General features: G+C 43.2%; 1 protein-coding gene across 2 annotated transcripts in view; it reads right to left on the bottom strand.

Annotated features, from left to right (window-relative positions):
* CCDC13 (coiled-coil domain containing 13) overlaps positions 1–8,920 on the bottom strand; it is a 53,546-nt gene extending 44,626 nt beyond the window's left edge. Inside the window, exon 1 of one of the 2 annotated variants that reach the window (XM_043595629.1) lies at positions 8,777–8,920. Coding sequence is in view for 1 of the 2 variants with exons in the window: in XM_043595628.1 (XP_043451563.1) it covers positions 5,060–5,116 (57 nt within the window). In the remaining variant the exon portion in view is untranslated. Of the gene's footprint in view, positions 1–5,059; positions 5,288–8,776 lie in introns of those variants that run through there. The other variant, XM_043595628.1, reaches the window with a different exon arrangement.
* Positions 8,921–12,514: the final 3,594 nt, after the last annotated feature.

Here is a 12,514-nt window from a genome sequence, read left to right as displayed (position 1 = left end):
TGAACTTGCTCTATACCAGCTGTGTGAGTTAGAAAGTTTCTAGCCACCTGGGTGGCTCAGTTGGTTAAGCGTCTGACTTTGGCTCAGGTTATGATCATGGTCCGTGAGTTCGAGCCCCGCGACGGGCCCTGTGCTGACGGCTCAGAGCCTGGAGCCTGCTTCGGATTCTGTGCCTCCCTCTTTCTCTGACCCTCCCCCCATTCATGCTCTGTCTCTTTCTGTCTCAAAAATAAATAAACATTAAAAAAAAAGAAAGAAAGTTTCTAGACCTCTTTGGGCCTCAATCCCTCTTCAGTAAGCAGGAGATGAGAAGGAGACCATAGATGTGCTGTAAGGGGCAAATGCAAATTGGGTGGTGGTGCATGAAGGTACTTTGTCAGCTATGCATGGTAGGAACAAAATACTATTTTTTTCTCCCTTTCTGGTGGTCTGTCTTGGGGAATCCCTTCCTCCTTCTCTTGCCCCACATACAGAGGCTTCCAGGCCCTCACAGTGATTCTTGTGACCCATTAGCAGAAAGCCTTCTCAGGCTACTGGGCCCACAGTGACCCAGCCCCATGACATAGCTCCCTCTAGCCTCCACAGCCACTCCTTCACATCACAAGGTCACCTCCTCTGCACCTTATCTCCTGCCCGCTCACTCCAATATCCCCCTGATGCCTCCCCATCTCTCTGGCTGCCTGCCTCCCACCTTCCCTGGGCCTTGTCTGGGTACTTCTAACCTATACCGCACCTGATCATTTGGGATCTTTTTAAACCAGATCTGAGTGGCTCCTGCCTTTCCAAGACCTGGCCAGGACTCATGGAGGGCACTCTGGCTGGTCTGAGAGCTGCATCCATCCCACATTTTCCTTTAACTTGCTCAGAATGCTCCGTGAGGATTTGAATTTGTTGTCAACATTCAAACATCTGCAGGGGCGCCTGGGTGGCTCAGTCGGTTAAGCGTCCGACTTCGGCTCAGGTCATGATCTCGCGGTCCGTGAGTTTGAGCTCTCTGTGCTGACTGCTCAGAGCCTGGAGCCTGTTTCAGATTCTGTGTCTCCCTCTCTCTCTGACCCTCCCCTGTTCATGCTCTGTCTCTGTCTCAAAAATAAATAAACGTTAAAAAAAAATAAAAAACATTCAAACATCTGTAGATTTCAAGTAAATCCAGATTTCCAGCTTCTTTTTGACAAGTTTACAGGTTTGGCCGTGCTGGGTCCCTAGCCTTACATGGACAGCAGCTTCTTAGCAGAAGGAGTTCCCTCTGGGCAGGCTATGCTCTTTCCACTCAACACCATCCCTACCACTCCCAGATGCTGCAGCCGGCACATCCACATCGGCTGTCTGGTATCGTTGCTTACAAATGGTGTTCTTTCTCTCGCATCTGCTGGATTCACTCACTTTCATTTCCCATCAGTCCTTGAGGATGTTTGGTTTTGTAACTCCTCCCAGTGCTCAAGCCTGGAGGCATCTCAGAGGCTTGTTTCAGCCACTCTACCTTCCTGGGATGCCTTCCTCCCCAGGCTCTTCCCTCCTCGCCTCTCCTCTTTCCCCAAAACTTCTGTTTAGCTTGAAGATTCCCCTGGAGACACTCTGTGGACTCCTAGAGTCCCTTGGGCATCCTTTGATCACTAAATTTACCTTAATGTATTATAATTATCTATGGCTTTATTTCTATTCCTTTTACTAAGAGGACTCTTAAGGGCAGGGATCTTAGGTCTTATTTCCTAATTTTCAGCATCTTTCCCAGAATGGGTCTTCAATTAATATTTTAGAATTGTCACTGAATATAGCAGGTGCTCAAAGATGAAAGAAAAGAAATGGATGAATGATACAGAGAGCAAACTGGTCGTTGCCAAAGAGGAGGGGGTGGGAGACGGGTAAAATGGGGGAAAGGGAGTGGGAGTTACCGGCTTCTGGTTACAGAATGAATAAGTCACAGGATGAAAGGCACAGCATAGAGAATATAGTCAATGGTACTGCAACATTGCTGTAGGTGACAGATGGTGGCTACCCTCATTGTGGTGAGTACAGCATAACATAGAGATGTGGAATCGCTATATTGTACACCTGAAACCATTGAAACATTGTGTGTAAACTCTACTTCAATTAAAAAAAATTTTTTTTAATGTTTATTTATTTTTGAGAGACAGAGCACAGGCAAGGGCGGGGCAGAGAGAGAGGGAAACACAGAATCCGAAGCAGGCTCCAGGCTCTGAGCTGTCAGCACAGAGCCCGATGCAGGGCTTAAACCCATGAACCATGTGATCATGACCTGAGCCAAAGTCAGACGCTTAACCTGAGCCACCCAGGTGCCCCTACTTCAATTTTTTTATATTAAAAAAACTTAAAAAATGAATGAGTAAATAAATGAATAAAGAAAAACTTGTAGGGGCGCCTGGGTGGCTCAGTCGGTCGAGCATCCGACTTCAGCTCAGGTCATGATCTCATGGGATGATAATCGTTATATACTTCACAGGGTGGCTGTGGAGATTAAATGAGAGAATGCATGGGAAGTGTGTATTACAGTGCCTGGCATGTGACCACTCCTGACAGTTTAGCTATTATCATCTCTCTCATCATATGAGATGGGGTGTCCTCAACCCAGTCAAGTCTGTGGGAGACAGACAGCATGTCTGCACCGATGGGGCACCTTTGGTCTACATCAGCCGCCAGGGCATTAGCATCTGCTCTGTCAGGGATTTGGATGTCGTTGGTCTGGGCTGTGGCCTGGGCATCTGTCTATTTTTATTTATATTTTAAATTTTATTTATTTTTTGCATCTATTTTTAAAGTGTCCCAGGTGAGTCTAATGATGAGTGAGGCCTGAGAATAAGGCGGGGGCAGGTGCTCTGAGAGGCTGGGAAAACCTGCAGGAGAGGAAGGCACTGAGTCAGCCTGAAGTTGAGTGCTAAAGAATCTGGCTCCAGTGGAAGAAGAGGGCGCCAGGGGTGAGGGGCAGAGGGCTATCCTGTCAAAAGAAGAGCATTTGCAGAGAGAATGTGATGAGTGTGGGGAATCGAGAAAGGCTCAGGATGGACAGAGGGCAGCGCAGAGGTTTGGGGAGGGACTGGAAAGAAGGCCTTATCTGGCTCAACTAAGGAGCCTGAACTTCAACCTGAAGATGATGGGGATGTTTAGAGGATGCACACAGGATCGCACTTGCATTTTGTGAAGCTGGAGGCAAAGGGGCCTAGTTGGGAGGATGCTTCCGGGAAGGAACGTGGTCCTGAATCAAGGCTGCGGCAGTGGGGATGGAGAATGGGGAACGGGAATGATGCCGAAATGGAAGAAATGTGAGGCAAGTGTGCAGGAGAGAAGGAGAGGGGAGTCTAGAAGGTTTGGGTTTGAGTGGCTGGGGAGATGGTTATTCCAGGCAGAGGAGTTTTCCAAGCTGCTGGCAAGCCCAGTCCCAGGCACTGCTGAGTTTGAGACTCCCTAGGCTTTCCACATGGAGATGCCGGGTGGGCCTGGGGCTCAGAAGGGCAGCCTGACCTGGGGCCTCAGGTGGCCAAGACAGGGGTGTGGACAAAGCACTATGGGGAAAGGGTGAGCAGGAGGCTAGGTAGGAGGTGGGAGAGAGAAGGGGAAGATGGAGGAAGAAAAGATGCTGGGAGCAGATAAGAGGTGAGCAGATATTACTAGGCAGAGAGGGGAACAGATGGGTGAGTCTGAAGAAAGAAGAGGCAGGGTGGACTGATCAGGGCGGAGTCTGGGGTGGCAGGAAGCTGCAGATAGGGGCAACTGAAGGGTAGATGCCAGGAACCTTCTGAGATGGGCCCTGACCACATTCTTCTTTCCCTTCCTAAACAATTTAATTGCAAATCAAGGTAGACCCTTGACCAAAGACAACATGGATCCAAGCAGGGGATGCTGATTCCCAGGAAACAGAAAGGAAAACTTTTACTTTTGAAAAACAAAAGAAGTAATGCTAAAGCTAAATTTTTCAAAACACCTGTTGGCCCGGCCTGATTCCTGACTACTTCATGACAGTGTGGTTGGTGTATATTAAAAGCAGGAACAGGGGCGCCTGGGTGGCGCAGTTGGTTAAGCGTCTGACTTCAGCCAGGTCATGATCTCGCGGTCCGTGAGTACGAGCCCCGCGTCGGGCTCTGGGCTGATGGCTCAGAGCCTGGAGCCTGTTTCTGATTCTGTGTCTCCCTCTCTCTCTGCCCCTCCCCCGTTCATGCTCTGTCTCTCTCTGTCCGAAAAATAAATAAACGTTGAAAAAAAATTAAAAAAAAAAAAAAGCAGGAACAAAGATATGCCTGCCGTTTATATTTGGCGGGATCCAGATGAAAGACTGGAAGACTTTCTGTCACCTTCCACCTACCCTCACGGTATAGAAACTGTCATGTTCATCTCTGAATCTTGTCTCTGCAGCACAAGGCAGCATGGGTATGCAGTGGGTGCTAAATGAACATTTATGCCATGAATGAATAAAGGAACCACAGCAGCAATTTCGGCTTTAGAGCAAACAGCACTAAAGACACTCAACTTGATTTCCTTTGCTCGTGTAGGATGTGGGTCAGAAGATCATTTGGCAAATATTTATTGGCATATGAATAGCTCTCTCCTCATGGAGTTTCTAGTCTGGTGGAGGAGACAGACATTGATCAAATGATCACATAAAAAAGCATAAAATGATAATTGTGATGTTCTGAAGGAGATACATAGTGCTGATAGTCTCTATCAGAGAGTTTGATGTAGCCTGGGGGAATCCAGGAGAGCAATCCCAAGGAAGTGAGCTGCGACAGGAAGTACGAGTAGGAGTTAAGTAGAGGAAGAGCATTTGGGACAGAGGCACAGCATGTGTAAAGGCTCTGTGGCAAAATGAAAAATGGCAGTGCCTCTAATGATCAGTGCCCTCTACTCCCCCTGCATAGGTAATCCATCAGCAAATTCTCTTGGTCTACATTCAGAATATACCCAGAATCTGAACACTTCCCACCTCTTGATCCTTACTGTAGCCTCCTAATTCATGTCCATACGTCTGCCCTTGCCCTCCACCCCATGGTCTCTTCTCAACACATCAGCCAGAGAAACCCTGTTAGTAGGTAAGTCGGACCATGCTCACCTCAGCATAAAAACAGGGCCCAGTGTAATCTGGTTCCTCTTGCAAACCATCTTTCATTATCAAGAATGCATCAAACTCACAGACTTCCACGCTGGCTGTTCCTCTGCTGAAATGTTCTTCCCAGGATATTTACATTTAGTTCCAGGATTTCTGTTGTTTTTGTTGATTGTTTGGGATTATCTACATAGACAATCAGGTCATCTGAGAACAAGACAGTTTTATTTCTTCCTTTTCAACCTGTAATGGTTACTTTTCCTCTCTCATTGCCAGACAAGTAGACAGGTGTCTACTCAAAGGGGATGTTTTCAGGGAGACCTTCCCTGACCACCCTACCTAATAATGCATTCCTTTCCCTTGCTTCCACCCCTTGAACTCCCTCTCCCCTGCCCAGATTTATTTTTCTCCATCACATTTCTCACCATCTGATATACAGAACATTTTACCTACTTATCACCTATGTTCTCCAACTAGCTTGTAAGCTAAGAGTGTACATTTTAATCTATTTTGTTCATTACTGTACTGCAGACCTGTAACGGTATTTAGCACACAGTAGGTGCTCAGTAAATATTTCTGGAACAAATGAATGAATTTGACGTCCCTTAGTCCAACCATCTTTGGTAACCAGCTGCTGTGTCTGTGAATACGCTACTCGCATGTAATTGTAACAAATGTTTAGAAAGCATTTCTTTAAAATCCATCTTAATAACATTTGTGCCTTCTACATGTGGTGCTCTGAGGGCATGACCAGTCGTCTTGCTACTTGCTCTGGACTTGAGGAGTAGAAGCAAAGGTGCAGAGGGTTTCAAAACTTAAAGCTGAGCAGAAACTTCTGACATGTAAAGAGTTTTAGAAGTTATCATTCCTATCCTCACAATAAGAAAAAGATCTAAACTAAAAATCAACAACTGGAAATCAGTGGAACTTAGAATCCTTAGACAATTGAGGTCACAGGGCAAAGTACTGCCCTGAATATTGGAGAGTCAGGTGAATACAGAGAATCACAGTTTACTGGAGCAGAAGCCTGCAGCTAGAGTCAATATCGGTAGAAACACTAATCTCTACCTGATGAATTGCTGACGACCCTGTGTGGCTTAGGTTGCAGTTTTAAAACTCCTCGGGGTTAAGCCCTCATAGTTTTGTGATTTTTATCTCCAAGAACCCTACCAGATTCTCACTGCGAAAAACAGAGGGAAATCTGCTCCTGTTTCTGACAACGGAAGAGGAAAAGTAACAATTAAAGATTGGAAAGAAAAAAATAAAACTGTCTTCTTCTCAGATGACATGATCGTTTATATAGAAAATCTCAGAGAATCAACAACAAAAACAAAATCCCGGAACCAATAAGCAATTATAGCAAGGTCGTGGGACAGAGGTTAATATACAACAGTTGATTGTTTTTCTACCTACCAGCAAAGAGCACCTAGAAATTGAAATTTAAATGCAACACCATCTACATTCACATTAAACCATGGAGCTACTTGAGTATACATCTAACACGTATATGTAAATATGTAGATGTACATAAATGTATGCATATAAAAAAATATATGTATATAAGTATATGTAAAAAATCTGTATGAGGAAAACTAGAAAACTCTGATGAAAAGAAATCAAAGAAGAACTAGATAAATATTCCATGTTCATGGACAGGAAGACTCAATACTGTTAATAATGTCAATTCTTCCCAACTTGATCTGTAGTTGCAACTATAGGTCCCAATCAAAACCCCAGCAAGTTAATTTGTGGATACTAACAAAGTGTCTCTAAAGTTTATATGAAAAGGCCTAGAATAGGCAACACAATATTGAAGGAGAAGAACAAAACTGGAGGACTAATGCTACCCAACTTTAAGACTTCCTATAAAGCTATAGAAATTAAAACAGTGTGGTATTGGGGAAAGAACACACAAATAGATCAATGGAACAGAACATAGAGAGCCCAGAAATAGACCCAGACAAATATATTTAACTGATCTTTGAAATGAAGCAAAGGAAATTCAATGAAGAAAAGTCTTTTCAACAAATAGCGTTGGAACCACTGGACATCATGTGCAACAAAATAAATCTAGACACAGACCTTACACCTTGCACAAAATTACATCAAAATGGGTCACAGACCTAAATGTAAAATGTAAATGTAAAACTAAAAAACCACTAGAAGATAATATAGGGAAAAAATCTAGATGGTCTTGGGTTTGGCAATGAGTTCTAAGATACGATACCAAAAGCACGATCCATGAAAGAAAAAAAATGATAAGTTGGACTTCATTAAAATTAAAAACTTCTGCTCTGCAAAAGACACTGTTAAGAGAATGAAAAGACAAGCCACAGTCTGGAAGAAAAACTTTGACTGCAGAACACATATCTGATAAAGGACTGTATCCAAAATATACAAAAGAACTCTTGAATTCAACAATATGACAACCCAATCAAAAAGGGAGCAAAAGATCTGAACATACATTTCACCAAAGAAGATATATAGATGGCAAATAAGCATATGAAAAGATGATCAGTATCATATGTCATTAGGGAATTGCAAATTAAAACAACAATGTGATACTACACATCTATTAGAATGGCTAAAATCCAAAACACTGACAACAGTAAATGTTGGTAAGGATATGAAGCAGCAGAAAATCTTATTCATTGCTGGTGGGAACACAAAATGGTACAGCTATTTTGGAAGACAGTTTGGCAGTTTCTTGCAAAGCCAACCATGTCGTACCAAATGATCCAACAATCATTATTTACCCAAATGATTTGAAAACTTGTGTCTACACGAAAACCTGTAAGTGAATATTTATAGTAGCTTTATGCGTAATTACCTAAAATAAAGAGCAACCAAGATATCCTTCAATATGTGAATAAACAAACTGGTACAACTATACAAAGGAATGCTATTTAGGGATGAAAAGAAATGCGTTATCAAGCCATGAAAAAACATGAAGGAAAGTTAAATGCATATTGCTAAGTGAAGAAGCCAGTGTGGAAAGGCTACATTCTGTATGATTCCAAGTGTATGACATTCTTAAAAAGGCAAAACTGTAGAGAAGTAAAAAGATCAGTGGTTGCCAGGGGTTGGGGAGAGGGGAGGAGGGATGAACAGTGAAGTACAGGGGATTTTCAGGGGAATGAAACTTTTCTGTAGGATACTTTAATGGTGGATACATGATATTATGCATTTGGCAAAATCCATAGAACTGTACAACACACACACACACACAACCCATTAATGTAAACCATGGACTTTTTAACTTAATAATAACAGATAGCTTTATCAGTGGTAACAACTAATATGCAATATGCTGGAAGTGGGTGCCACCAAGTCGCGTAGTTCCCATTCCGCCTCTTGGTACTTGTGCGGCAGGGCTCCGTAGCAGATACCAGGACAGTGCGCTGGTCAGACGGACCTGGGCCGGACTTCTGACCATGCCACCTGCTGTGTGACTGCGGGCAGGTGACCCACCCTCCGAACCTCACTAACCCCTGTACTGCATGGGAACTACGTGTCTGCCTGGAGAGGGAAGAGGGCTGTATGTGGAGACTCACAGAATGAAGTGGGGCGAGACCTCGCTCGCCACGCGTGCAGGGAGGGTCAGGCCAGGGGCAGGTCAGGGCGCCCGGGCGAGCGCGTGCGCTCCGGCGCGGGTCCGGACCCCCCAGTGGCTGTGGGCTCCCCCGGCTTCTGCCTGGGACTTCCGTCCTTGCACACACTTACAGCGGTCACTGCGCTCCTCACTTTTAGGGCCGCAGCGGCTCGGTCTCTTCTGGACGCCTGCACGCGCGGCCCCAACAACCGTCACCAGGGAAACCAGAAACGCTCTATGAGTGACGTCACCACGTGTCTACGGAGGCCGAGCGGGCGCCCGGAGTTGGAAAAGTGAAGAAGGCGGAGGTGGGGTGGGTTGAAGCAGTTTGGGGAAAAGAGCGGTGGGCTGGGTGGGAAGAGGCTTCCTGTGCCTGAGACTTTAAAGTTGGCTCAGTCGTCTGATTCTGGAAGGTAGGTTTTAAAAGTTTCGTGGGCCAAGCATTCTACGCAGAGATACACAGCCCTGCAAGAGGGTTGAAAAGTGAATGGCCCACCACGAAACTTGACACGTTCACAATGTCTTTGGAAAATGTTGGGGAGGGGCACTTGGGTGGCCCAGTCGGTTAAGCGTCTGACTTAGGTTCAGGTCATGATCTCACAGTTGTTGAGTCCCAGCCCCGCATCAGGCTCTGTGCTAACAGTTTGGGGAGCCTGGAGCCTGTGTGTTCGGATTTTGTGTCTCTCACTCTCTCTGCCCCTCTCCGCTCACACTCTGGTTCTCTCTTTCAAAAATAAACATTAAAAAAGAAAAAAATGTGGGGGAAAATTGTGGTAGTGAAAAAAGCAGAATAGTAATTGCTAAATAAACGTGTTTTTTTCAAACAGAAACAAGTCTGGGAGGAATATATAGAAATATTTTTTAAAAATGGTTATTTTTGGGTGGTGAAATTACAATGCTCTTTTTATGTTTGCACCTTTGGGCATGTTAAAAATAATGAACATGGTCTATTTTCATCGTGGAAAAACACTTGTTTTTGTTTTTTTTTAAGTCACTGCCCAATATAAGTCGCTACTATATTCAGGACTATATGCAAGTGGGAGGCAAATTTATATGAAAGAAGATTCAAGGATGCTTTCTAAATATTGATTCAGGCCTTTATAATTTGAAAATCTTCAGACATATCATAGTCGCTTTTCTTGCTTTTTCTCCCCCCATGAGGCATTCACCCTCAGAGACCTGCATGGACATGTGGCACCCGACCACCTTTTGCAACATCAACCAGAAGAATATTGACAGGATATAATCCATCTATCTTTTCATGTTTTATTTGTATTCGTGTTTCTGGTGTATTTTCTTCTATTCGATTTTACAACATTGGTGGTAGTTTGCATATCCACCACCACAATCAGGATATTGAACCTTCATTCACCGCAAGGATCCCTCTCTTGGACTTTTATAACCACACTCACATCCCTTTCCCACCTTCCAGTCCCTAAACCCTGGTAACCACTGGTCTGTCTTTTCTAAAATGTTGTCATTTCAAAAATGTTATATAAACACACACTATCTAACTTTGGGGACTGGCTTTTTTACCCAGAATAATTCTTTGGAAATTCATCCAAGTTGTTTTGTGTATCAATACTCTGTTCCTTTTTATTCTGAGTAGCTTTCTACGGTATGGATATGCCGGTTTAACCATTCACCCACTGAAAGACTTCTAGGCTGTTTCCAGTGTGGGGACATTACAAATAAAGCTGATACAAACATTCATGTACAGTTTTGTATATGAATTTTTCATGTACAGTTTGGCTAAGGAATATAAAATGGTGCGGCCTCTATAGAAAAGTTTGTCAGTTCCTCGAGAAGTTAAATGATCCAGGAATTTCACTTCTGGATATATACCCAAAATATGAAAGCAGGGCCTCAAACAGATATTTGTACACCCATGTTCATAGCAGCACTATTCAGAATAACCCAAAGGTGGAAACAACCCAAATGTCCATCAACAGATGAATGGATAAACAAAATGTGGTCTATCCATATAGTGGAATATTATTCAGACATAAAAAGGAAAGAAATTCTGACACTTGCTACAGTATGGATGAACCTTGAGAACATTATGCTAACATGAAATGGACCAGGCATAAAATAACAAATATTGTAGAATTCCATTTATTTTAGGTACCTAGAATAGGCAAGTTCATAGAGACAGAAAGTAGAAGAGATGTTGGCAGGGGGGAGAGGAAGAGGGAAATGAGAGTTATTGAAGGGTGTTAAGTTTCTGTTTGGGATGATGAGAAGGTTCTGAAGGCAGATGGTGGTAATAGCTGCACAGCATTGTTCGGTGTACTTAGTGTCCATGAGTTGTATACTTAAACATTGTTAAAATGGTAAATTTTGTTATGTATATGTTACAACAAATTGTTTTTTACTTTTTTCATTTTATTTTTTATTTTTTTATTTTTATTTATTTATTTAAAAAAAATTTTTTTTCAACGTTTTTATTTATTTTTGGGACAGAGAGAGACAGAGCATGAACGGGGGAGGGGCAGCGAGAGAGGGAGACACAGAATCGGAAACAGGCTCCAGGCTCCGAGCCATCAGCCCAGAGCCTGACGCGGGGCTCGAACTCACGGATCGCGAGATCGTGACCTGGCTGAAGTTGGACGCTTAACCGACTGTGCCACCCAGGCGCCCCTATTTTTTATTTTTTAAAATTTACATCCAAATTAGCATACAGTGAAACAATGATTCCAGGAGTAGATTCCTTAATCCCCCTTACCCATTTAGCCCATCCCCCCTCCCACAACCCCTCCAGTAACCCTCAGTTTGTTCTCCATATTTAGGAGTCTCTTCTGTTTTGTCCCCCTCCCTATGTTTATATTATTTTTGTTTCCCTTCCCTTATGTTCATCTGTTTTGTCTCTTAAAGTCCTCATATGAGTGAAGTCATACGGTTTTTGTCTTTCTCTGACTGCCTAATTTCACTTAGCATAATACCCTCCAGTTCCATCCACGTAGTTGCAAATGGCAAGATTTCATTCTTTTTGATTGCCGAGTAATATTCCATTGTATATATATACCACATTTTCTTTATCCATTCATCCATTGATGGACATTTGGGCTCTTTCCATACTTGGGCTATTGTTGATAGTGCTGCTATAAACATGGGGTGTATGTGTCCCTTCGAAACAGCCCACCTGTATCCCATGGATAAAAGCCTAGTAGTACAATTGCTGGGTCATAGAATAGTTCTATTTTTAGTTTTTTGAGGAACCTCCATGCTGTTTTCCAGAGTGGCTGCACCAGCTTGCATTCCCATGTTACAACAAATTAAAAAAAAAAAAAAATCAGTTGCACAGATTTCTGTGGGTCTAACCACTCTTTTCTAATCCCTAAAAATTAGGTCCTTCCCACAGTTCTATATAGCTCCAACTATAAAGTAGGACCTTTATCTATGCTTATTTATTTTTTAAAAGATATTCATAAGGCCACCAAATAGATTTTCCTGCACTGAAATTATATGCTTGCTCCCACAAATCAGTAAATACAGCATAAGCAGACAGTGATCCTCTTCTTACTATGAGAAGCAAAGTTGAATTGAATATCAGAAGAAGTACCTGGGTTTCTAACTCTCTGACATGAGTCAAGTCACAAACATCAACTTTCTTCTTAAAATAACAACAGTACTGGGGCACCTGAGTGGCTGCCTCTTAATTTTGGCTCAGGTTGTGATCTCATGGTTCATGGTTTTGAGTCCCGAGTCCAGCTCCGTGTTGACGTGGAGCCTGCTTGGGATTCTCTCCTTCTCCCTCTCTTCCTGTGCTCTCTCAAAATAAATAAACTTTATAAAATAATTACAAAAGTACTGTTTATTACCATGATAATCAAATAGGTCATGAATGTTCTTTGTAAACTGTGAAATAC

This window comes from Prionailurus bengalensis, chromosome C2 (genome assembly GCF_016509475.1).
Source record: "Prionailurus bengalensis isolate Pbe53 chromosome C2, Fcat_Pben_1.1_paternal_pri, whole genome shotgun sequence".
NCBI classification, from domain to species: Eukaryota; Metazoa; Chordata; class Mammalia; order Carnivora; family Felidae; genus Prionailurus; species Prionailurus bengalensis.
Note: the sequence above shows the minus strand (reverse complement) of the source record. Positions and strands in the feature narration are given on the sequence as shown.